The sequence below is a fragment of the Canis lupus genome, chromosome X (assembly GCF_003254725.2).
Source record: "Canis lupus dingo isolate Sandy chromosome X, ASM325472v2, whole genome shotgun sequence".
NCBI lineage: Eukaryota > Metazoa > Chordata > Mammalia > Carnivora > Canidae > Canis > Canis lupus.
Genome location: NC_064281.1, coordinates 19,056,861 through 19,084,253, shown reverse-complemented (window position 1 = coordinate 19,084,253; position 27,393 = coordinate 19,056,861). Strand labels below are relative to the sequence as shown.

At 46.5% G+C, this 27,393-nt stretch overlaps 1 protein-coding gene across 1 annotated transcript in view; it reads right to left on the bottom strand.

Annotated features, from left to right (window-relative positions):
- Positions 1 to 25,284, bottom strand: part of PTCHD1 (patched domain containing 1) — a 56,304-nt gene extending 31,020 nt beyond the window's left edge. Inside the window, exon 1 of the mRNA XM_025438643.3 lies at positions 24,917 to 25,284. Coding sequence (XP_025294428.1) covers positions 24,917 to 25,267 — 351 coding nt within the window. The 5' untranslated portion in view covers positions 25,268 to 25,284. The remainder of the gene's footprint in view (positions 1 to 24,916) is intronic.
- Between the last annotated feature and the right edge of the window lie 2,109 nt (positions 25,285 to 27,393).

The following is a 27,393-nucleotide window of genomic DNA, read 5'->3' as shown; positions in this document are numbered from 1 at the left end:
TTCTGCTCTCTAATGCAGAGGTGAAGTGCATCTTTAGCATCCTCAGAACATTCCATATACCTGCCCTAAGGACACCAGCACCAGCCATGCTGGAATAGGCAGATGGCTTCCACTTGGTTTTCTCAGTGATGTGGCTTCACCCAGGAAGGAGCAAAGATTGCTTTCGTGCCCAAAGATGCCACTCTGGGTGATTCTGTCTTGGTTTAATGCTGGCAGTGGCTCACAAATTTGGCTGATTAAATTTTTCAAGGCTTGCACATGTAAAGTCTGTGATGGGCCTCAGATAGGCAGCAGGTGGGAGACCAGAGCATTTCTGCTTTGTTGGGAGAAAGCTGTCTCTATTTCATTACCAATTATGGCAATGAACCATTTACTCAACCTGTATTGCCTACACTATGTAGGATATTAATATAAACCCTGGGGGAAAAAAAAAACCCTGGGAAGATAAAGAACATCAAGACGTAGTTTTACCCTCAAGAAACTTAGAGTCTAGCAGAAGGACTTCAGGCAGAGTCTCAGAATTGGTTAGCACATGCAAACCACAAAATGGAGTGTTGCAATTCCATGATAGACGTAGCTAGGGGGTGTAATGGGGCTACAGAGAGACTAGTATATGTTCGAGTGTGTGCATGTACAAGTGCACAGCATGTGTGTAGCAGTGGGAGGGGCACAATGAAATACAAAGTTGGAGAGGAAGTGGGACCAGTTGAGGGAAGATCTTCCTATTCACCCATTCAGTGAATACTTATTAGTAGCTATTAGTTAATCTGACGTCAAGCTGCGTGAACAAGACAGATAGGGCTCTGCCTTCACAGAACATTCAAACTCTAAGAGATACAGACAACAGCAAGGCAATTTCAAGATTTGCATGGAGTTCTAATATGGGAGAAGTGCTAGATGGTAAGGGAAGAGCACCTGTGGCAACCTCTCAGGCACCAGGGAAGACTTGTTGGAGGAAGTGACTTATAAATTGGCACCTGAAGAATGAAGAGAAATTAACCGCAGGCAGAAGCTTGGCATGGGAGTATGGAACTGGTGGAGACACTATGGGCAAAGTCTGAGAGGCACAAAATGGGTATCAGGGGAAATGGAAGTGGTTCAGGCTGGTGAGAGAAAACAGGAGAGCTGGAGGCTGAGTCCAAATCACACAGGGCCTTGTTTGCTAAACGTGAGAGACAGACTTCGTCCTGCAGGTCGCTGGGGGCCAATGAAGAGTTTCAAGCAGGGGACGAGATGATCAGAACTGTGGGAGATGACTCTATCTGCAGTGTGGGAGACTGGGAAGGTTGGAGAGCAGAGGCAGGGAGACGGAAAAGATCTGAACCACAGTGGACATACTGGCATGAAACAGGAAGAACATGGGTGTCTCTACCTTTCCAGAGATCTGGACAGCTTAGCCTGGGGAGTAAGCCAGGTAGTCAAATCTGATGACAACGTTTAGCTCCATGGTACCGATTAAACATTTGAGCTGCATTTCCTAGGTCTGGGTCTTAATGTGCCATCTATCAGTTGTCGGTTTATAAATGTGCAGACCTAGCTGTCATGTGGCCTTGGACTTGTCTGCATGTACGCTGCTAAAGTGCAGTCACAGACCACACAAGTACAGAAGTTCTTGGCCAATTGCTTCAAGTTCTTCTGTAGCAGATGCACTTGGCATCCTGTTCATATCCTCTAGTGCTTACCTCTTGAGAGCACACCTGCCTGACTGCAAATGCCAGCACCCATGCTTCTTTGTCAGAGAGCCCACTTTGCCATCTGCTCGGCAGACCAGAAGTTCTGGGGCATTAACACCCCCTGGGAACAGACTTCAACCAATGACAGATGGGAGTTGGCATAGAAATACCTGGTTTCCCTCCCCATGGGTGGGACTATTCATGGGTGAGTGTGTTTGAAATCGCTTCCCAGAGCTTGGGGGGAGGGCGGGGGGGGGGTGCTCCACTTGCTTCCAGCCTTGGCCTACCTGATCACACAGCCTTTGAGGCTCCTTCCCCCTCCTGTCTTGCTACCCTGTGCTCCCCTCCTCCCCCGCCCCCTGTTTCTGGTTGCCCTTCACCTCCCAAACAAACTAACTACCTTTACTTAATTTCTTGTTTCAAGGTCTGCGCCTGGGGGATCCCAAACTGAGATAATGTCTAACAATGGTCAGTGCCTCTGGAATTAGAGTTTTCTATTGTTCTCACTAAAACACTAAAGCATTCTAAAACCAAGTGCTAATTTCCTGTGTATTCAAATACAGTTATTTAGTCAAATGCAGCAGACTCCTAACTGGAGAATACACTGCTGGTCAGCAGAGGGGAGGGGGTGGGGGACGGGTGAAAAAGGTGATGAGGATGAAGGAAGGCACTTGTTCTGATGAGCACCGGGTGTTGTATGGAAGTACTGAATCGCTATGTTGTATACCTGAAACTAATACTGCCCTGTATGTCAAGTAACTGGAATTTAAATAAGAACTTAAAAAAAAAGTATTTAGAGCCCCCCACCACAACCCCCCCCCAAACACCAATATGGTCATGTCAAAATAAAACAACCCTTAGGGAGTAAAGTTAATATCTTTCGAGCTCTTCTTCATACTCAGTCTTTTGATGGTGGACACATTTTTGGGGATGATGCCCAACTACATACAGTAGGTACACAACAGAAATTTCTCCAGTGGCTCTGCTAAGTTCATGAATGTAGATGCCGATGCTGTCAGCTGCACTTCCCCCTCATTTGGGATATAGTCCAATCTTTTCATTAAGGTTTAAAGCTAATCACATGTTGGGTCCAGGGTATACGGATGACCAGAAGGCACCATAACTCATCAAGAATGGCTTAGGCCTGCATCCTGCCGGGAACAGGGAACTGCGAAGTGACATGATCTCTCCTCTTTCTTCTTGCTGATGATAAAGCAAGCATTTCTTTGGCTTTTACTTTATTTGGAAAAAAAAAAAAAACACTCAGAGACACAGCAGCCTCTTTGCATCCTTCTGGAGTATGTCAGCAGGTAAGGTCTCAGGCTTCGGTGTTCTCTGTTGACAGCAAATGCTGGAATGTTGCCCAAGTTGGATGAGAGTCCCTATCTTTACATTTCTGGATTTCTGCTGTTATGGCGGTCGGTGTGTGGGAGAGACAGCTGATGTGTTCACTGGATTCCTTCCCAGGCAGTGATGTGCCTGGGGAGTACGTGCTGGTGGAGGCAGATTCTTCATGCGTCGGCCCTGCTGCCGGTTCAGGTGTGGAAAGGCTCCATGATGGCAGTGTGTCGGATGTCAGGAAAACTGAGCCGACTTGTCTGCCAAGATTCAGGCCGTCTTTCTTGTCGTTCCTCACCATCACTAGATGTTCTGCACTGCTGGGATGGTAGTCTCACTCTTGCACCTTATTAACAGGATCACTGAAGAGAATGTGTGTGTGTATACTCTTCATTATTGAGGTATAACATTTCTATAGTAAAGGATGCAAATCTCAAGTGTAGAGCTCAGTGAATTTCACAAGTACATACCTATACATAAGTATTGCTCAGATCAAGACAGGTTAACTACAGCCCCCAGAAGGCTCCATCATTCCCCTTCCCAGTCGATACCCCCACAACCCCCAGGGCAAAATCATTCTGATTTCTGTCAACATTGATGAGCTTTGCTTATTCCTGAGCTTCTGATAAATCGAACCATGCCGCATGTACTGTTTTGCGTCTGCCGCCTTTTACTCAACCCACAGCTTGTGATATTCATCCATGTCGTGTTTATCAGTAGGCTGTCATTTATTTTTGTTGTGTAGTATTTCACTGCATGAAGATAGCAGAATTTATTTTTCTCTCCTGCTGGAGGACGTTTTGGTTTGTTTCCAGTTTGGGGTTTTTATAAATAAAACTGCCGTGAACATTCTTGTGCAAATCCTTTGGTGGACATACGCAGTCTTTTCTTTCAGGTATATATAGTGGCGCATTGCTACGTGTTTAACAGTAAATTCTCTCACAAAAACAGCTCTGATTCCTAAGCATTTGTAAATATCTCCACTGTGGCCAATTTCAAGCTACCTAGGGGATGTCAGTTAGGAAGAGATATGGCAAAGCAGCTTTCAGGGGCCAGTAGGGGGAGCCAGCCTCAGGATACCGCTGGGTGGATAGACAGACCCAGGGGTGGAATTTGGGGATCAGAAAGTAAGCATATATTTAAAGTTCTCCAAAGTGATTGTACCATTTTACATTCCCACCAGCAATGGGTGAAAGTCCTAGTTGCCCCATATCCTCAGCAGTGCTTAGTATTTATCAGTCTGAAATTTTTACCATTCTGGTGAGCAGTCACGGGTGTCTCCTTTTGGTTTTAATTTTCATTTTCATGATGCCTGAAGCTGAGCACCCTTGCCCATGCACATTAGTCCTGTGGCTGTTCTCATTTCCAAAGAGCCTGTTTGAGAATTTTGCCCCTTCGGATATTGGGTGGTTTTGTCTTTTCATTATTGATTTGTAGGATTTGTAGGATATCTAAATCAAGACAATTGCTCCAGAGGCTGCCTGGCATGCTAGAAAGAACCTGACATTGGGATCATACAGACTTGTGTGTTAAGAAACTAAGTTAGTGACCACCTGATAGTCTTGAGCAGATTCCCCTTCTTGAGCCTGTTTCCTCGTCATCAAAATGGGATCACTATCTAGAAGTGTGGTTTCCTTCTGAATGGGACAATGGAGTGAGAGTGCCTGGCAGAGGAGCACATCACAGGTTCTTAGTAAATGTTGGAACCTCTCCCCACCTCAGTCAGAAAGCATAGCTGGCACTTTTGCCCATGGGTTGCTTGCTATTCATGAAACACATGATAGTTTTCATTTGATGCCTGGAAATCCCATGTTCTTCCTGGCCGACTTAGTGGTGTTCTTGTCATAGAGCTACTGCCTGTCTCTTGAAGTGAGAGTTTCATTCTTTGTGAGAAGTGGCATGTGTCTCTTTGTGGGAGGCACGATGGCAAGGGTTGATATCACGAGATTCTGCATGCCTCATTTGATGTGAGGAAGGGAGGATCTACAGGGCACTTTTTAGAGCCCCATCCTCTATGAGGGAGAAGCGGCTGCAGGGCAGCAGCTGTAAGAGGCAGACGGCTCTGGAAAGGGCTGCCTAGTGAGCAGTCAAGCCCCAGTCCCCAGCCCTCCCTTCCAGGAGTTTGGACTTGGGAGGAGTAATGGGCCTGGCTCTCATGTCGCCTCCTCCAGGAAGCCTGCCCTGGGAAAGCAGATGAGGTCTTCCCTGGTTCCCTGTATCTGTCATCACTTGCCATAATATAAGGACATTGTCTTTCAGCACTTTTGAATATTATTCTTTGTTACATGCCTACTCCCAGCACAGTGCAGGCACACAGTACTCAAGACTGAAACATTCTGGACAAGCCAACAAATTTTTGTTCAGTTGCCTTGGCATCACCAGCATGCATTAAACAGCTTTCATATCGGTGTCCTGAGACCTAGTTAAAGACTATGACTGATTGGACTGAGCAGAAGTACTAGCTAGTTTGTGGAGACTCCCAGAAAAACACAGAACAAACAAAAAGGCAAACCAACAAGGGGAACTGAACACATTGGAAGATGACTGTTACAATCAGTATATGTACTTTTTATGTCTGAAGGTAAAGGTGTTCTGGCAATTGACACACAAAACTAAGTAGCATAGCAGTGCTTTTCCAGCCCAGCCCTCAGGGGAATACACAGCCAGATATTAATATATGCAGCTCCTGAAAGAATAAGACATTAGAATTAGGAATAAAGAGATTTTTAAACTCTCAGTCTATCATTTCCTCTCTCCTTTTTCCAAGCTTTAGTAGCTTTATCAGAATCAATATAAACAAGCCTGCAGATCTCCAACTAAGTTTAGATTCATTTAAGAAATGGATGAGCTTAGGTGTTACTCTGTTACCTTGCAAATAACATAGTGAGTAGAAAGCTGAGATGGAATAGAAGAACCTGGAACACAGAAGTATCCCTGTAAATGCCACCTTAACATTTTTTTTACATCAACCATTTAAAAGAATCGTTAAACCCTGCGATGTGCTTATGTGTTATCATAGTGGAAACGAGTGGGTTTTGTAACTTCTCCTTTTAAGTTAACAAATGGGCAGAAATGCCCTTAAAGGGGGGGAAACTCAAATACTAAAGAGCAGACCATTTTGAAATGGAAGCATTTTCACGGTGCTTTGCACACAACTTTATAAAGACAGCTCCCAATAGGCACCAAGCAACTCTCAGTAGGGAAACCCCAGATTGTTTTTATGAGTGGAGACTGGTGGCTTTGGCAGGTTACCCTGTAAAAGACAATCCGTTAGCCATCGGCTGCTTCCCACTTGCGGCTCTGAAGGCCTGGTACATGCTCCCAGAACACCTTCTGTGGAACCTGGGGGCTTATTAGCAGAGAGTGCTGACTTCAGAGACTCCATGTGCCTGCTGCCCTGCTGCCCCAGGAGAGTGGGGCCAGTGACCACACTCCACACTTCTTTGCAGAGTTTGGATGGATTCCAAAACACAGCCTCAAAGGAGCAAAACCCACCCCGCCTGACATGAAAGAGTATCTGGGTGGGTTTAGGAGAGAGGTCAGGAGTGGCTTTCTGGAATCTGTGGAGAGAGCAGCAGTCAGAAAGAAGCAACTCCCCCTTGTTCCCAAAGCATTCAGCGCAGCCTCCTGAAGATTTCTTTGTTTGTATAAATATTTCAAAGTTGGGGGCTAACAGTTGTTTTTAATAAGCCAAGGTGATGTTTAGATGACACGAACAATTGAACTAAGGTTTTATTTTCATTTAAAAATCTATTTGTTTAGATGAGCCACGGGAAGACAGCGAGGTTGCAATGATTATGGATTTATACATTTTTCACTCCCAAGTTTTTACAATTTTACTCAACATAAAACAAGTGGAAGAGGAAGGGCTACCTCCCTAATTTATCCTGGCTGTCTCTTTGCTGCCTCCTCCTCCTCCTCTGCTGGTTAGCAGCACGACTGGATGGAAAACCTGTGAGGTTTACCCTGCACTTCCCGCCTCCTCAGCCGGAGCCAGCTGCTCTCAACCCTGCTCATTTGAACCACCTGTAGAGCGCTGCAAACTCAGATGCCTGGGCCCGGCCTCACCCCTTGGAATCCCAGGCTCTTGGCGAGGGCTCAGGCATCTGTATGGTAAAAAGCTTCTCTGGGACCTCGACACACAGCCAACGTTGACAATCCCTGAATCACTCAACAAATCCTGTTGATTTCACCTCCAGAATCTCTCAGATCCATCCTCTTGTGTTCCATTTCCATTGCTCTTGATTTGCTTCTGGCCCTGGTAATCTACCTGGACCGACGGAAACTGTCAGTCTTCCCAACTGCCACCAGATTTATTTTTCTAAAACACAAATTCAAACTTGTCATCCTTCTGCTTTAAATCCTCCAATGGCTCCCTTACGAATGAATGACGGAGCCTGTTTATTTCTTAGATGATGATGGAGAACAGCTGCTCCTCATCCTAGGCAGCAGGCTCTCTCTTGGCTTCAAGTGCCTTCTTTTTAACTTTTTATTTTAAAATAATTTAAGACTCACAAGAAGAGGTAAATATAGATCAGAGTTCCCGTGTATCCATCACCCGGCTTCCCCGATGATAACTTCTTACATAACCATAGCACATGATCAAAACCACGAAACCGACTTTGGTACAATACTACTAACTACAGGTCTTACTTGGATTTCTCTAGGTTTGTATGTGTGGGCATGCACTTAGAATGCTATGACATTTTATCCCTGGGGCTAAATACAGTTTAAAAAGTATCTTTTTAAAATGTAGCAGTGGTTCTTAACCAGGGTTCCCACAGTATTAGTTGCTAGGGGACCTTTAAAAAAGTAACCATGTCTGGCCCCACTCTAGACTATGCTTTTTAAGTCCAGCATTTATCAGATTTTCATGTGTACACAAATCAATTAGGGATCTTTTACAAGTACAGGCTCTGATCTAGTAGGTCTCAGTGGAGCTGGAGATTCTAACACGGTGCCAGGGGATGTGGCTGCTGTTGCTGCCAGTCTGTGGACCACATGTGGAGGAGGCCACCCTGTTCCCAGACACACAGAATGAGAATCTATGGGAGTGAGTCCTAGACCCAGTATGTGTGGATTCCTCTCATGATTCTAACCATGTAGTCAGGGTTGAGAACTGCTTAGGTACATGATGGAATCTAAAGCCTATGTCACCGTTGGAGGTCACATAGAACCATTTTAGGTCATGTCCATCTCCTCTGATGAGCCATCCAAATGCTAACCAGCTTTTAGAGTTAAGAAATCCTTCTTTCTACATAACCCACTCAGTTTTTCTGAAATTCAAAAGTACCCAGTGTGAACTCTCTCAACTTGCCTTTCACTTCCACTTCAATTTCTTCGCTATACTTTGCCCACCTTGAGAAGGTAGGCAAAGGGAAGGTGAGACTCTTTGTTTTCAAACTCAAATTCTACTAAAGGGATGGCTTCCGATTTACCACCTAATCTCTTTTCATTCCCTTGTCAGTTGCCCTTGAAGCCCACAGATATTAGACACATGCTCACTTTCTTTAGCATTTGACAAGATGTACTTTCAGCTACCAACCTTGTTTTCTGTCCTGCAGAGAAAATCCCAAGCCATCAGTTAGAAATTACCTTCAAATTGCTGCCACCACATCCATGCAAATATCCACATCCATCTGTTTCTGTCCTCTCATCTGTGGAAATCAGGCCATGACCCTCCCTCTAAGATCCATTTCTTCCATTGGGTTCTGGCTTTCCTTTCCTTCTTCTAGTCCGGTTAATCTCCTCTGTTTCTACTAGTTCCTTCCCAAGAGCTTTGAAATATGCTCATGCCTCTCTCAAGTTAAAAAAAATATATAAAGGCCTCAGTGACCCCACTTCACTTCCAGCTTCTGCCATATCTCCCCTTCTGTAAGGAGCTCTTTACATTTTCTGTCTCCAGCTACACTTCAGAGAGTGATTCATGCTTGCTAACTTCATTTCCTCACCTCCCACTCATTTCTCAAACCACTCCAGACTAGACTTTACCCCAGCACTCAACCAAAACTCAACAATGACTTCTAAGCATGCACTAATGGCTACTTTTCAGTCCTCACTTCCCTAAACTCCCAGCAGATACTTACAGTTAGGGCAATAATGTGGGGTCAAAGTAGCACTTTAAAAATATCTAAGGTGGTTAAGCATGTTGAGCTTTTCAAAAGGAATCCAGTCGGCTCCATTGAAGTGTGGGTGTGCTTTCTTCACTGCTGCATCCTCTACTATGTGCCTGGCAAGCAGAGGTGCTCAATAAATATGTGGGGTTTGACCTAAACCCTCCCTCTCTGCCATGATGAATCCCTTGACACGATTTTCTCCTCTCCTCCTACCTCTTCACCTGGCTTTCTAGTGTCTTTCTGACTCCTCTACCTTTGCCTACCTTGTAAACCTGATAGTACTCAAGATTCTGTCTCTGGTACTTCTGATCTTTTCAATGCAAATGCACTCCTCTTAGGCAATGAATTCCACTGCCAAGGTTTGGCTTGTTACCTTTATGCTGTCCAATCACTGGTTCACATCAGTACCTCACCTCTCTTCCAGACTGCAGATCTGAATTTCCAGCTGTCTCCTAAAGATTTGCAAATCCATATTATGGCACTGTTTCAACTGGTATATATCCAACAGCAGAATCTTTTCCTCTAGATTTTTCTCCCACCTGTTTCCTATTATGGTCAACAGCGTCCTTTTTCTGCTTACCTAGGTGGGAAAACTCTAGGCCACTGTCACCCCTTTCCCTTTGTTTACTTGCACATCCAATAACCTCAAGTCCTATTTATTCCACTTCCCTATTTTAGGGGTAGTATTTTCCATGTGTTTTGAAGCCTATCAGTTCCTTGGTGGTTTGTCATTAGGGGTCACCAAAAAAATAAAGAGTATACACGACCAAATAAACTTAAGAACTGCTGAACTGGACAGTTAAATAGATTTCCTTTGAAAGCCTTTGATATGCTAATGTGATATGCTAATGTGCATTCAGTATGGGGGATCTGACATGGAGATACCCTAAACATTGTTTCCCAGTGTTATTTCATCACAGAACCCAGTTTTTTTCTTTTTTTCAACATCAAAGGAAACTGCCCTAAAACACATTTTGGAAAATGGTGGTCTAATCTATCTCCTTTTTTCTCCTATAGCTATCCTATTCAAAGCCTCTTGCTTACAGACTTAAAGCAGTTCTCTGGGTGGAGGAGGGAATCTCCCTGTCTCCAATATCTTGCTTCTCCAACTTAACCCCTACACTTCTATAAGAGCTATCCTTATAAAAATTGAATCATGACTCTCCTCGGATTATTAGACATCCTTCCCCTTCCTTCTGCCCTTACTGATTTTCTGCCTGCCTGGCCTGTCAATTACTCACAGAGGAATGTTGAAGTCTCCAACTATAATATGGGTCTGTCTCTTTCTTTCAGTTCTATCAGTTTTTGCCTCATGTATTTTAATGCTCTGTTGTTAGGTGCATACATGTTTAGGATTTAAGGTCTTCTTGGAGAATCGAATCCCTTTATCATTATGTAATGCTCTCTTTATTCCTGATAATTTTTCTTGTTCCAAAGTCAGCCACATCTGAAATTAATATAGCTATCCATCTTTGTTTTGTCTAGTGTTAACATGGTATAGCTTCCTCTATCCGTCTTTTTATTTATTTATTTATTTATTTATTTATTTATTTATAATTTTATTTATTTATTTTATTCACGAGACACACACACACACACACACACACACACACACACACACACAGAGGTGGAGACCAGACAGAGGGAGAAGCAGGCTCCATGCAGGGAGCCCGATGAGGGACTTGATCCCAGGGCTCCAGGATCACACCCTGGGCTGAAGGCAGGCGCTAAACCGCTGAGCCACCCAGGGATCCCCTCCGTCTTTATATTTAAAGTGGGTTTCTTATAGATAAGATAGAGTTGGATCTTGTTTGTTCTTGGTCCCCTCTGACAGTCACTGTCTTTTAATTAGTATATTTACACCATTCACATTTAAAGTAACTACTGATACAGTTGGATCAATATCTACAGTGGTTGTAACTGCTATTTCATTTGTTCTTTCTTTTCCTCTTCTTTTTCTGCCTTATCTGGTTTTAACTGAGAATTTTAAGTTATTACATTTTATCTCTTCCCTTGGTATATCAATTTTACTTCTTTCCTCAGGACGCCTGGGTGGCTCAGTGGTTGAGCATCTGCCTTTGACTCAGGGTGTGATCCCATGGTCCGGGATCAAGTCCCACATCGGGCTCCTGCAGAGAGCCTGCTTCTCCCTCTGCCTGTGTCCCTGCCTCTCTCTCTCTCTCTATCTCATGAATAAATAAATAAAATCTTTTTTTAAAACTTTACAAAAATTTTACTTCTTTCCAAAAATTTTAGTGGCTGCTCTAGTACTTACAATATATATTTACACCTAATCTAAGTTTATCTTTAAATAATACTGTAATTTCCTCATGTGTAATACACTTGGGATATAGTGGAGTATTTCTAGTTCCTCTCTCCTCTCCCTGGTGACATAGCTGACATTCATTCCACTTAATCTATATGTTATAATCACCTAAATACGTTGTTACTATTATTGCTTTTAAAAGTTATCTTTTAGATCAATTAAGAATAAGAAAATTAAAAGGGCTTTATTTCACTTTTTATTCCTTCTCTAACACACTCCATTGATAGATCTGAGGTTTTGACCCATATAATTTTTCTTCTGGCTGAAGAACATTTCTTGCAGGAGAGGTCTGCAAGCAGTGAATTCTCTCAATTTTTGTCTGAGAAATAGTTTAAGCATAGTTTTGCTGAATCTAGAATTTTAGATTGGTGAGATTTTTTTCCTTTTAACTCTTTATAAATATTTCATTCCACTATCTTCCTGCTTGTGTGGTTTCTGATGAGAATTCTGATATAATTCTTATCTTTTAAAAATTTTTTAAGATTGTATTTGTTTATTTATTCATGAGAGACTCAGAGACAGAGATGCAGAGACAAAGGCAGAGGGAGAAGCAGGCTCCCTGCAGGGAGCCCAAACGGGAATTCAGTCCTGGGACTCCAGGATCACGCCCTGGGCCTAAGGCAGGCACTAAACCACTGAGCTACCCAGGCATCCCTAATTCTTATCTTTGTTTCTCTATGTGTACAGTGTCCCCTCCTCTGGCCCTACACCAGGCTTCTTTCTAGATTTCCTTTTTGTCTTTGATTTCCTCTAGTTTGAATATGATATGTCTAAGTGTGGCTTTATGGGTACTTACCCTCCTTCCTGTTCTCTGAGCTACCTGGATCTGTAATTTTGTGTGCATCATTAATTTTGGAAAGTTCTTGGCCATAATGTATTAATCGTAGTTATTTTAAATTTCCTGTCTGATAATTCTAACATCTGTGTCATATCTGAGTGTGGTACCGAAGCTTCCTTTGTCCCTTCAGACTATATTTTTTTTCTTTTTGGCATCCATGTAATTTCCTTTTCCAAAACTGGACATGTTGTATCAGTTAATACCAACTGAGGCCTTTACAGTGAGGATTTATGTTACTCTAGGAGTTGGGATGTATTTAATGTTTGTTGTGGCTGTATATACCAGAAGCTTCAAATTCCTCCATTGTCATTATTTTTGTTTGTCCTCTTGACCTTGGGCTTCCCTAAGTACTCTTTCACAGAGAGAGTTTGTCTTGCAGCTGTAATCCACTATTATTATACTGGAACCTTATTGACCTGGTAGTGAGATTTAGAGAGGGGAAATGCTATATAATAATCTGATGAAATTTCAGTCTTTAAATGGCCCTGTGTTTTGAGGCTACGACTTTCACAAATATTTCTCCAGGGGTAGTTTTTACCCCCTCCCCTACTTCCTTCCCTGGATGTAGCACTTTTAGTCTATTTCCTTAAAGTCTTGACACCTGTGTACTCTCCCCCTCCCCCAACACTTAGGTGAGACAGAAAGGCTGATGGGGGCTTCAGTGGCAAGGAACCTAGGACAAAAGTTTCAGAATTGTGCTCTAGCTAAATCCTCTTCTTTAGAAAGTAGGCCTCTGGTATGGAGAAGACTGGGTGGATTTCACAGTGGTTGCTCTTCCACCTCTCCCTGTCAGAGCTTCACCTTGGGAATCTGTTAGGATTCCTGGAGATGAAAGCCAAGAAAACATGAGCCTCCTGATTCCTCTCCCTTGAAAGAGAGTGACTGTAGCTCCCAGGAGTCTCTCACTCTCATGCTATTCCACACTCAGGCTCCATCTGTTTGTCAAAAGTACCATTTAAGCATTTCTATCAGAGCATTATGCTTCAGTTAAGCAGATTATGTCTATGTCTGTATGGATGTTCCTGCTTCTACAGGTTTTGGGGTGAGTTTCTCTGTGACCTCAGTTCTCTGATGTGTCCAAGAGGAGTCATTGATTTTGTCCATGTTTTTCTTAGTGTACAGATGGGAGTGACAACTTCCAAACTCTTTACATGTTGAAGTGGAAACTGAAGGTTCTCCCCCTTCCTCTGTTACCAACTGAAATACTGCCTCAAGGCCATCAGACACCAGGGCCTGATGCCTCACTCATCTATTTCTGTATTTCGTGGTGACAATCTGGTGTAGTTCTTTTTAAATGATGCTTTAGAAATCAGTCCTGTGTTTGCATCTTGATTCCACTGCTTATTAGTTAAGCCATAGGATGTATCAGTATTTTATCAGCAGCAGTGTTCAATAGAACTTTCTCTGATGATGAAAACATTCTTTACCTGTTCTGTCCATTACAGGTACATGTGGCTATGGAGTATTTGGAAAGTGGCTACTGCAGCTGAGGGAATGAATTTCTAATTTTATTAATTTAAATTTAAGGCCAATAGCCACATGTGGCTAGTAGCTTCTGAAATGGACGGAAGAAGTGTAAACAGCAGATGAGGAGATATCCTATTTTTTATTCTCATTGGGTCTTTCAAAGTAAAAATATAGATGCGTGCAATATTATACTATCTGGGAGTTTGAGACCATGTCAGCAAAGCTTCTGCTTCATAAAAGGTAGTCACTGACTCTACAGGTACTTTTTACAAAAGGAGATGGGTGATGTGAAACATGTCAGCCGAAGAAGGTAGTCTTTTCCCCTGGGAATACAAGGTAGTCTTTTCCCCTGGGAATACCCAGAGGCTTGTTCTCTTCCACTGGACAAACGTGTGTATTTGGTGTAGGTATTTTGAGATTAGTGTGGCTTTAGGCACATTTCACTTTATGATTTTGTTCACACATGTATCCCCTTTTATTTTCCAACCCTGTGATGATGATGTTGCTGATCCCACTTTCCAGGTGAGGAAATTGAGACCCTAGAGAGCTTAAGTGACTTGATGAAGGACACATTAATGGTTCACAGCTTCAAACAGACCTTTGGGGGCTCTGAAGTGCTTATTCCACTATGCCTAAACCACTATTTACTGAACTGCACTCCAGTTCTACTTTACTTCTCTTTAACATCACTGATGTCATACAGTAGTTGAGACTGAACATTAGCTTCCAGGGCCCCTCCTTGTGGACATCTCACCTCTAGCAACCACAGAGCTGGGTCCTTGCCTCAAAAATGCAACAGGCAGCTCCTATTTGTACCCACCATGCCTTCTGGTTTGATATAAAGAAAGTTTCTGCCAAGGTAAATGGCAGGTGGCCCTGTGTGGGAAGTCTCTGGAAAAAGGAAACTTGGGTAATCACACGGTGACGGTAGCAACAACATCCACAGCGTATGTATGTGTGGGTAGGGGGCTTCTGTCTCCCCTCTGCCCCATCTCAGACTGTCTTTTCTTCTTCTCAGCCCCTTTCCCCTAAACTCCAGCCCTGAGACAGGCAGCAGAGAAGGCCTTCTGTCCAATATACTCGCCTTAAATTGCAAACTTAAAAGTTTCAGACTTACATAGTACCCTTCACACAGTAGCTTTTGCAGCATCCTTCAGAATTAACTGCTAAGCAAATATATTTTGCACCCCACTTATATCTGTGGGCCAGGTTCTTACAGAGAGGGAGACTGGATTTTTGAAATTAGACCTGGCAGCTACTTACTGAGCTGCTTTAATAGAAGTGGCTCTCAGAGTCACTGGACCAACAGGAACAGCATCACCTTGGGAACCTGTTAGAAATGCAAATTTTCAGGTCCTACCTCAGGCCTATAGGATCAGAAACTCGGAGGGAGACCCAGAATTTGGACAAGCCCTCCAGGGTATACCCGCTCAAGCTGGAGGGCCACTACCGAAGAGCGTGGAAGCAACGAAATGGCACTGAGTAATTAGTCAGGATGCACACAGATTCTTCGGATCTACCAAGCCACTGCTCCAGTCAGTGTGGTCCTCAAACCAGCAGCAGCAGCAGCCCTGGGAGCTTGTTAGAAGTGTAGGATCTTAGAATTGTGGTCCCAGACCTACACTGAATCGGAATATGCATGTTAATAAAATTCCCAGGGAATTCCAAAGCATATTCAAATTTGAGAAGTGCTAATCCTCACTTACATTGAGGTTAGTTCCATTTGAAGAGTTCAGGCACAGAGAACCAGGTAGGCAGGGGAATTTTCTTTGGTGGATTTGATTTTGATCCTAAATAATTACAGATTTCTTTTATAACCCCACAAAAAGAAATTTTAGAAAGGGGAAGGTAGGGGAAATGGACTGACCTATATGATTAAAACCCCCAGTCAGCAAAATTTTACATTTCACAGTTTCAAAGGGCTTTACAATGATCACTTTGCCTGGTTCTCCTGATCTCTAGCAATTCCGAGGACACTTTCCCTTTGAAGTGCTTGCAGATCTACTTATGTCGGCAAGATTTCTCTGGGAGACACTGTAGTCATGTAAATTAAGCGAGAGAGGAGAGTTAGCAACCCTCTCACCTCCATAGCTGGAGAGTCCCTGTCTGGCATGCTGTGAGGAGAGGTGAAGGAACCCTTGCAACAGGAGCCTGCAGCCTCCCAGAGCTTTTGATTCCTCAGACACTTCCTCGGCCCGAAGGGAAGGCTTCCTTTGTGTGTGAAGCCCCGTCAAGCATGAAGATGAGGTTCTGAACCCCAAGAAACCACCTTGGTGAGGTAAAATGCAGCCCCCACCCCCGTGCCCACTGACAGCTCTGCCTGCCTAAGAGCTTAGGAGCTGCATGTTCAGCAGTAGCATGAATCCAGTCCAGTTGTCTGTCATGACTGCAATGGAGTCATTAAAAACCAACAAATGGCCAATCTGAGTATTAAGAATGTAGATTGAGCACCCATTATGGCCTGCTGGGTCAAAGAAAAAAAAATGCTTGCACGTTATTTACTCACCAGGCGATGGTGGCTCTGGAGGAGTTGGCACTTATGGAGGAATAACAGGCATTTTCAGGGCCAAGAGCAATAATGATAACACACCCTACAGAAAGCTGTGGTTACCATGGGTTTGTCAGATACCGGATCTTAGTGCGTTCCTATCATCAGTGTGTGTGGAGGACGCTGTTACACTCAGGGGCAGATGAGGAACCTGGGCAGATGAGGTAAGTTACTCAAAGTCATATAGGGAAGCTGGGACTTGACCTGGGCTTTCCTGACTCCAAATCCAGTGTTCCGTCCACAACAGCTATGTCTCAGCTTTGCTACTCAACGTGTGCTCCGCTGACCAGCAGCATCACCTGAGAGCCTGTTAAAAATCTAGAGTTGGGAGTCCCTCCCATCCTGGGCTGAATCAGGGTCTTTATTTTTCACAAGGTGTCCAAGTGATGTGTGGATACATTAAAGAGTCCAAGAACAATTCATCTTTTACTCAGCATAACCACTCGCTTAGATGCCAAACCAAAACAAGAACGAGAACAAAAGGCACCAGTGCAAACCTCACAAAATTGAAGTACTGGGTATCATAAAGATTTTTTGAGCACTTGTAGTGATCGTTCTGTAGCAGAGATGAATTTTTTTTTCCTTGAGACAATTAGAAAGATTTGGCGCAGCTGTGGTATTTGGCAAAGTCGTGGGGCCCGTGGGAAAACGGGCAAAGGAATCTCACCTTCAATGCTGAGAAATTAGCAGTTCTAGTGTGACCAAAATAAATCAATAGAGAAGGGAGAGCACATTTCCCATCCTATAAACTGTCAACTGGCAATAATTTATTAACTACCTGCTGCATACTCCACATTGTGTTAGGTTCTAGGAGAAATTTGGGAGCATGAGACATTGTTCCTGCCCTTAAAGAGCTTATGATCTTGTTTAAGAGAAAGTATCCTGTGACAATACAGCAGATTATATAATAATGTATAATAAAGCATTAAGGAGTATGGACATGACTGTAAGCCAGATAGATTTAAGGGAAGGAAGGAGCAATGACTGTGGGAAGTCCTCCTCAAGTAGGAAGCATGTGAGCTAGACCCAAAGTAAGGAGTGAATGCATTTCTAGGGAGCAGAACAACAAAAGTGGATGTATGGAGACGGGGTTATGAGAAGGAGGCCTGCAGACTTCTCTTGTATTCATGAAGGGAAGAAGGGCTGGATCCGGGCCACTCAGACCTGGGGGTTTGGCATAGAAAACCCCAAGTCCTGGTGGCATCCAGGCCCTGTTGGGAATCATCTTTATCACCATCCAGTGACAGAACTGAAAATGAAAATGACTGGGTTTTCAAATCCAAGAAAAAACAGCTATGCTGGATCATTCTTGCCCACAAGCTTCATTAAGATGGGGTCACAGGCCATTTTGTTGAGTGAAGGGATGAACATCCCCTAGAAAGTGAGCCCTCAGCTCCTGAGGCCTGTAACTCTAGATGGGCATAAGACCCTTGGGCCAGACTCTCTCAGCTCATTCTCACCTCCACATCCCAAGTCCTCTTACTGTAAACACTGCAGCTCTTTGCCTGAGGCTTTTCTAGAGCAACAATTCTGATTCTAGGGACACATACAGCATCTGGAATGGTCAGAAACTTCTTTAGTGCCTCCCCCCACCCCGCAGCTAATCAATTGACAGTGGCTAGCCAGTTAGGAACAAATATCCAGCTTCTTCACCCACAGGTGCGCTAATCTGGACGTCTATTCTACAGGGTCTCCCAGAGTTCCCCAGGGACACTGAGCCCCAGGTGCCCACAGTGGACCCTTGGCTCCCCTGATTGGCTGCCTGCTACTCCCTGTTTCGTGCCCCCACTTTTTCACAGGGATTTTTGGCTATCACCTCCCAAGATTTCGTATGTGCCTACATTAAAATCCTCATCTCGACTATACTTGGAACCTGCAAGTTAAACTTAAAGTGGAAGACCTCACAATGGGGATCTTTCAAAATACCAGAGACAACATTCTCAAGAGGATTTCTTAGAGAGCAAGAAGATAAAAATAGCTTCCCTCTTCCCTCATTGCCTCCTTTTGTTCAAAATATGAATTCTGAAGTTGAAGGCATGACATATTATTCAGGGCTTCCCATATCAAATAACAACTGTGTTGATTTCCTTTTTTCTTTTCTTTCTTCTTTCTTTCTTTCTTTCTTTCTTTCTTTCTTTCTTTCTTTCTTTTCTTTCTTTCTTTCTTTCTTTTCTTTTTTTTTTGTCTTTTAAAGGTTAGAGATTACTCACCTCCCCTGCTGGTCATTAAATCAGTCTGGCAGGAATCCTCGGAAGTTCTGTGGCCTTCCGGGCATGTGTGTAGACAGCCCTGCTTGCTGTGATGTGCTAGCAAGCAGGTGACTTCAAAGGTCTGCTTTGAGCCTATCTCAAGTATCACTTGGGGCTCACACTGAGCCCCAAAGTCAGCTACCAGATGGCACATCTCACAAAGTCAAAGTTGATCAGATTCCCCAGCACCCTGCACCTCCCTAGCTCCTGTGCCGAAGGTTGCTGTACCCTGTCAGGCAGGAGACAAATCACTCCTTTTGGCTTACTTCTCCATCTCCTAGCTAGTGGACGGAGTCACCAGTCAGATGCTCAGCTGTTCTGTGAGGCTTGCAAGTCTGGTGAGTCCTGAGAGGTTCAGTTTTTGTGTTAATTTTTCAAAATCATGTTTCTCTTACTCAAATGGGGCATCTATTAAGATACTATGAGTCATTAGAAAGGTTGGCTTCCTCTAGCACTATAGCTTTATTTTTACATTTCAGTTTAAATGAGCAGTTTATCCAGATTTGTCCCCAGTGCTCACCTGCATGGGGAAGTGAGAGATTGCTCCCCAAATCTAAATGAGACAGGCAGGGTGGGTATTTGAGGATACTCCTCACACCACAGAAATATGCTTAGAAGTCAGACAACCCCAGGATGACACCGTACTTGGATTATTGTGATGCTCCTCCTATGACATGAAAGGACAACGAATAGTGATCTCAGTCTTTCCGTGATTTTCCCCTAGTGCAAAATGAAAATGCAAAAGGCAATTGGCTGGCCCAGGAGATGCATAGATGCTGCCCTCTCAGGCTCGTGCTTAATCTTTTCTAAGAGTATCTGCCACTCAGATCATTCACCGAAGGGACTGGGCCGCTCCAGTCACCATAGTACTTGTCACCAGAAAAAGCACCCTCAGATACTAAGAGCAGATTCCAGTGTCAGCATCTGCAGAGAGGATCTTTACGATGGCCTCCAAACCCAGGAGTCTTTGGTCCACTGTTCCTTGGATGTGGGCTCTTTCTTTTTTCATTTCGTGTTCAGAAAAGGCAAGCAGTTGGACCAGGCAACAAAGCACTGCCTCCTGCCTCCTGTGCAGGTTGCCGCTCACAGTGGGGTCTTACCTGCTGTCAGGAGAAGCCTAGCATAGTGGGTGACTGCTACAGACTGAGGGTCAGGCCTGCTGGTGATGCTCTGACAAGTCTCAAGCCCAGGGTGCATTGAGCAGCTCTGCCGTGCAGGCAACTAGACTGCATTCGGTTTCTTGGGTTCCTCTCCAGCAGGGTTTAGACTATAAAGGACAGAGGTGTGAGAGAAAGCAAGAGAACTCCATCTTGGGGAGGATTACGGAGAATCAGATCTCTGCCCAACCGCCCAAAAAAGCATCTCCTCAGAGGTCATAGTATTTGTCTCCAGCCAAAGTTCTATAAGATGTGAACTTCTCTTTGGCATTTTTTCATTTTACGTAATCAATGCAGCTGGAAAAAAAAAACCCTAATAAAACCAGAGAACACAAAGGAACCCCTTTCCAGCAGGGTTTGGGGCCAGATTATTCTTTTCCACAGGGCGCTGTCCTATGCCCGTGGGATGTTTAACAGCATCCATGACCTCCACCCACCAGATGCCAGCAGCAGCCCACCCCAGGTTGTGATGGTGAAAAATATTGCCAAGTGTCCCCTGGGGGCCAAAACCACCCCTTGGTGAGAACCGCTGCCCTCCAGGTTATTTAACAGTGTTCTCGTCCAGAAACTGCTCCAGTAAAGGGGGTTGGAAGACAGTATGGGAACTTCTTGATGTAAAGGACCAGAGAGTAACATTTTTAGGCTTTGAGAGCCACATGCTATCTCTGCCTCATATTCTTTGTTTTTGTTTCTTTTTGTTACAATATTTAAAAAAATATAAAAACATCCCCTGAACTCAAAAAGTAGGCTGGAATGGGCCCATCCTCAGCCTATAGAGAGAGGAGTGATGGCCCTTCCTGCAGTGACTACAAGTGCTGAGACAGTATCTGGAAACGCCTGGGATCTGGATCCAGCTACCAAGTCTCTAGGACCGTGAGCTAGCAGTTCTGCTGCCCTTCTTGGAAAGCCTGAATTAATTAGTTCCAAGTTAAATTCTGTTAATCTTGTTTTACAACTTAGTTCTATTTAATGTATTCAAACATAAAAAGTAAAAAAAAATAGGAACTCAATATTTGAACAAAATGAGATTCTCCTGTAAGTGGAAGAATGTCTGCATAGTGAGGATGTGTCCTTCCACTGGTTTGGAATACAATATCCTATGAGGTTCCTTCGAAGAAGAAGAAGTTGTATAAAGGAAATGCACCCCCCACACACAATTTCAAAACTGAAAGATGTTTTAATAGGATAACAGAGGATATCAAGGAAGGAAGAATGGTATCATGGCAAAAGAGAAGCCTAGAAACTGCCTGTAAAGCTGCAAAAATAAGGACATGTCATTTTGAAAATACATTTCAAAGTAGTTTCTATGGAGTTGTCTTCACCCATCACAAAAATGTCTGAATAAACTAGGGCAGGTCCATCTGACAAGTATTTATTGAGGGTTTACAATGTGCCAGGGACTGTGTCAGGCGCTGGAGTCAAATCCACCTGGACGGTGAGCAGGGCTCAAAGAGGAAACAGCTTCACCCAGAGATTTTTCCAGGAAAATTTTATCTATCTTTCTCTCTTGTGTATTGCTAATTCCAGATATCTTACACTTCACTTTGGGCATTTAGAGTTTCTCTATGTGGATTTTCACTGACACTGGACAGAATCAGTCAAGAAAATGTCCTCATGGCTCAGTTACCACTGTTAAGACAACATTATGAGATCAGAATGAGACTTCAGTCAAATATATTTCATTTGGACTTAGAAAATGTACATTTTAAGTTATTCGAGTAGTTTATCAAATGGGAGGCAGTAAATTATAGTGAAGAGTACTGGACTGGGTGTCAGAACCCTGTCAGGTCCTGTTTCTGTCCTCATCTTCTTTTCATGGACAAATCAGTTAATTTCTAAGGAGCAGACTTCTCATCTGTAAAATGGGATCACAGCACTTTTACCCTGAGGCTCTTGCTGTATTTAAACATACTATGTGTTTCTAACTTACAGAGTGGCATAAAGGTGATATCGTTATTATAAGGACTGGGCTAAACTGGTTCTTCATTCTACACGGATGATTCTGGGATATATCAAGTATTGTCTTGGTCACAGCCCTGATCAATTACCAATAAGACCTTCTTACACTTCATTTTCGGTGATCAAGAAGAAACATATTTATAAAAGCTCATTAGGCGCTGCTCTGAAATTTGCTCTGGGATGAACATCATGGATTTTCTGCTAAAATACAATAATGAACTAAATTTAATCTTCTAGTGAAACGAAGACTTTTAAGGATGTCCAGAAATTAATCGTTGATCCTTCACCAGCACCATCGTGTCTCACCCACCTTCACCCCAAATTACATCTTTGTCCCACAGACTTCAGAGGAAACCACTGCTAAGGACAGTCACCCCCTCATAGTTTGGGGTGGAAATCTATGCTGCAGAGTCTGAGGATGGCAACTATGTCACTTGCACAAATCTGAGAAAGCTTCTCCAAGTGAGATCAGCTGGATTTTCAAATGTGGACATTTTTTTTTCTTTGTGATACTCAATTATATTAAAAAAATAATCTACCTGGGTTTTGTCGTCATCGCTTCCCAGTCTATTTTTGCTCAGAAAGTACCTGGACTAATGTCCCAAGAAGGATCTCCTTCATAAAATGGGTACAACTGCAGAGCACTGGGAGGAGTAAATGACACAGCCCTGCAAGGTCCTTCCTCTGGTTTCGTAACGGGGCCTGAGGAAGCCTTATAAAACCCTGCTTATGCTCTGTCCACCTTGTTTCAAATGTGATGCCATCAAATGGGCAGGAGCCGGATGGTGCTGTGTGCAGTGTTAGCTGTCAGGGCCATCCTCGATGCCAGCAGCAGAGTATCAGTATAACACTAGTACGGGCAGAAACAGGGACTGTTTGACTACAAACACCTTTTATAAAGGACAAATCTTCATCTAATGGAAAGAAAGGAAAATAATGATAAGTGCTCTCCACCCCACCCCCCAATTAAATCACCATGACTGCTGGAGTTTTCCTGGACCCCAGCTCCACACCCACCAGATATAGGAGTTGGAAGTGGAAAGGCAAAATGGATATGTGAAATTGAGGCAATTCCCTCAGTTTCCTAGGTCTGAGTTTTTATAAACTGTATGAATTCATTTGACCAGAGAGCCATCAGCTTGAAATGGCTTCTGACCACTATTTGACTTGCTTTTGATTTTCCCCAGACACCTCGCACATGAAAAACCATCTCAAATCTGAAAACAATTTACTGACAAGACCGCTGTCCTTTAAAGTTGCCCTTTAGCCATGGAGGCAAAGACAGCCTCCCTCTCTCCAGACCCAACTTTCTCTGATAATATGGTTTTGTGTCCTGGACAGATCCAAATCAAATAGGAGAGAAACAGTCATGTTGAAAAGAGGTCTGATGTGCCTGTTGATGTCTCATTAACCTTGAGAGTGAATGTAACTGGTGACTGCCCGTCACAGTGGCGTGACGGTTTGTTAGGGGGGAAAAAAAGCCAGTGGAAACATCACCTCGGGGAAAAAAAATACAAAGAGAAACATCATTTAGTAGATCATCTATCAAAACATGGGGCAGCTTTCCAACTGTCAGGACTGGCTAAATTATAGTTTCCTTAAGCCTGTGATGAAACTACTACGTGTTTTCTTGAGGAAGCATTTGGGGCAGTATTTTACTGTGTGTCAGAATATGTTCACTGAAGTATTGGGACCCCCCCCCCCCAAAAAAAAAAAACACTTCGAGGTTAGAAGCATAATCATGAGAAAAGCAAGTATTTCCGGACTACTGTTACTAAGGTTCTGTGATGATGTGTGTGCCACTGAAAATATCACAAGCCACCTGGACGTGGGAAGGTCCTAATTCCACTGAGTCCCTCTTCAGGTTCCCCTCATTCCTAATTGCTGATTGGTATCACCTCAACAGAGAGAGGCAAGGAAATAACACAGGAAAATGAGCATGTCTCCAGGGATAGAGGGTTACCTGTAGAGGAAAGAGGAGACAGTTCCCCAGGTTCCCTGGCTGCCTCCCCTTGGCACAAACGGACTAGAAGTCTAAGTGTCGTCTAATCCCATATCTGGACTGAGACCCTGACAAAACCAGCACCTTTTGTGCCTCTGCCCCAGGGCTCCAGCTGGGACTGGTTCTCACCAGTCCTCCGCAGAGGGGCACCGTGAGTAAACAAGCCCCACAATTCCCACTGGGGACTTGGATGGAACATTCTCACCTAATTTTGCTTTCCTCTCTGAAGGTCTCCACTTTACCATCTCTAGTCCTCATTCCTCTGCTTTTCTAAGGAACTTCTTGAAAGTTATCACCATTAGCCTCACTTTTCACATCAAATTTCCACCTCGGGCTGACGGCACAACCTGTTTCCAAGAGTGTCACCCTCTAACCAGCTGCTTGGTTTCTTGTGCTCTCCCCGTAGGGCCACATAGCCTGGCTTCTGTCCTCACCCTTCTAGCTCTGCCCCTCACCCTGACGCCCAAATGCACCCAAATAAAAGTGGATTAACCAAATCTCTGTCTTCCCAAAGAAGTTTGGGCATTTCAGAAGAAGGGAGCTACTGTGCAAGGCGAAATAACTGCGAATGACAGACATCATTTCCTACCCCGGGAAGACAGAGATGGCCACCTCGCTCTGGGGAAGAGGGCGGCGGGGCAGCCCCACATCCTCGCCGGGGACCACACTTCTTTCTGGCTGGGCATGAGGCCTCTTCCTCACCATCCCGCCCCACATTCCTTTGCCCCCTCACGGCCCCTCAAAGCAGCCTTTCCGAAATCACTCCAAAGGCCACAGGAAGGGAGTAAAGAAATGGGGAGAAGGGAGAGGAGGGTGTCTGAATACCGCCCCCCCCCAAGCGTAATATTTTGTTTCCAAGTACCAGGACTTTCTAGAATGTCTTCTCTTGTTGCGCTCCTTCCTGGCCCAGTAACCCCCCAAGCCTCCCCACCCGCAAGACCACTGCAACCAAAACAAGCGCACCGACCACAGCACCGTGGCTGCCGCCGCCCCAACTGTTGCAGCAGCTGCCGGGGTGGCGGCGACAGTGGCGAGGGCAGGGCCGGGCCCGGACCCGGACGCTCCCCGCCCAGGAGTCTAGGAGGCTCCGGGCGGCCTCCGAGGGGCGCGCGGTGCAGGGGAGCCCCTGCGGCAGCCGCCTGGGATGGGAGAGGCGGCGCTCCCTGCTCGGACCCCCGCGCGGAGCCAGCCCAGCCGCGGCAGCGGCGCCCGTGGAGGCTGCCCGCGCCCGCCCCCCTCTCACCTTTAAGATCAGGTCGGTGTGATGCTGGTCCAGCATGTTGGCTTTCTGGAAGGAGGTGACGATGACCCGGCCGTAGCGCCCGGGGGTCTGCAGGTCCGAGTAGAGTCGGTGCTTGGAGCGGTTGACCGGGAAGAGGCTGTTGACGAGGTTGCGCTCGATCTTGGCGAGGCTGTGCTGGGGCGCCAGCAGGTGCTCCACGCTCTCCTCGACCTGGTAGCGGCTGAAGCTGGCGCCGAGCAGGATGGAGATGAGCACGGGCGCCGAGGCGAAGAAGACCGGGTGACTGGCAATGAAGTGGCCAAGCCGGGAGAAACACGTCCTCAAGCCCCTGTGCAGAACCTGCCGCAGCATCCTAGAGCAGAGCGGGCGCGGGAGGAGGGCGAGGCGCACGCTCGGCGCGGGCTCGGGCGGCGGCGGCGGCGGCGGCGGCGGTGGTGGCGCCCGCGGCGGCGACGGCGGCGGCGGCGGCGGCGGCGGAGGCGAGACCCGGAGCTCTCCCGGAGCCGCGGCACCACCATCGGGGAGTCCCGCGCCGCGCCTCGGGAGGGTCCCCTCGGGCCGGAGACACGCCCTCCTGCCCGCGGCCGCGCCGGCCCAGAGAGCCCCCCAGCCTGGCGGCCTCCGCGCCGCCCCCACCCCGCCCTACCCCGTGCGCCCTCCCCACCCCCCGCCGCCTCCCAGCCCGAGGGGCTCCGCGCGGCGGGGCCGCGTCCCGGCTCAGCGCGGGAGGGGCCCGGAGCTGCCCCCGCGGCGCGTCATGACCCCACTCACCCGACCCCCAAGGCCAACGACGGGGTGGCGCGGGGAGCGGCGGCGGCGCTATCTCGGGGAGACTCTGCGCGCCAGCCTAGGAACACGAGGACGGAGAATTCCAGGCTACACCCAGTCCCCTCCCCTCCCCGCGCTCCCCTCCCCCGGCCCGGCCCGCCTCGCACGCCCTCCCCTCCCCTGTCCTCCTCCGGGGAGACCCAGAGATGAATAAAGAAATGGCCCTGATTTTCCAAACAAAAAGTAAAGAGTTCTCCCGGGGGGCGTCGGGTGGACCCGCTCAGAGCCAAGTACCCCCAGAGGCGGAAAGGAGGAGGCTGAAGACTGCGTGCGCCCCGGCTCTCGCCAGGCTCAGGTGGTGGCGCGCACTGGCTGGTGCGGAGAGGGGGTGGGGAGCGAAGACGCTCGAACGTGGAAATCACGCCTCCTCTCAAGTAAGAGCCATTTAAATTATCCCCAACACTGCAGCTGCTGCGGGACCACGGGGTCCGAGTGTGCGTCTGGGGCACGTCCACCCAGAAGGCGTCCGTGGAGAACCTTTCTTCTTGCCCTTATCTAGGGTCGCTCCAGAGTGTATTGGGGTTGGGCAGTTCTGCTGCGCGCCCCTCAACCCGCGCCCCCCGGTCCCCCAGTAACAAAAGTGCGGGTACTGCTGGTCAGTCGGTGGAGCTCCCGGACTCCCGGCTCTCCGCCCTGCCTCCTCCTCCTCCTCCCTGTGTCGTCACTGGCGGGTCTGGGGGACCTGGTGCGGCGGGGCTGGAGCGGGCGCCCCTGCGGGAGGGCGTAGAGTGTTTGTGAACCGGGAATCCGTAGCGTTACTCCCCTTCTCTCCAACACCCCGCCCTCTCGTTCTCAAAGACGCAAGTGTGGGAGTGGGGGACACCTTATCTCAGACCTGGAGAGATCCTGGTCTCCGAGCATGCCGAGCCGCAGGGGGCGCGGGGGAGCCCGGGGGGCGCCGACGTCTCGGCAAAGTTGGGCGTGTGCGTGTGCGCGCCAGCCCTGAGCTAGCAGGCAGCCACTGTGGTTTCCCCTCGCACTCCCCCTCCAGAGAATTTCCCGAGAAGGCGGGCGCCGGCTTCGGGCCCGGGATAGACCTGCGGCGGCGGCGGGAACGGCCACGCACAGGTACAATTTAGCGCGTTTCGTTGTGCGCTCTAAGCCCCGGGGTCCATCCATTGCAACTCAAACCGAGCCGGATCTCGGAGTCTGGGCCACTGAGGCGCTCAGTCCGGCTAACGGGGTGGGGACCGGTGCGCCGTGAAGGGTCCCGAGGTTTTGCGCTCTGAGCGCTCGGTTTTCCCGTTCCGCGCCTCCCGTCTGTCCCGCTTGGCCTCCTAGTGCCAAGGGTCAAAGGAGAGGCGGTGGCGACTGGAGGCGCGGGCCCTGGAGGGGAGTCCGCACTACAGAGCGTGGACAAGCGTACTGAAGCTGAAGGAAGGCGGAATGGGGAGAGGAAGAGGAGGAAGAGGACGGGGAGGAGGAGGAAGAGGAGAGGGAGACAGCAATGGGTGGGAGAACGCGATTCCGGGAGGTATTCCCCTAACGTTCCCATTCCAAGACTCCCCAATGCCAAGCGGCCCTTCACTTCTCAAACTGAACTTGGGAACTTGCATGTTCGAAACTGGAAGTCTTGGGCTGGGAAATCCTCCTTTTTAGGTTTTTCTCCTCCCTTCCCCCACACCAGACCCTCCTTCCCACATTCCCTC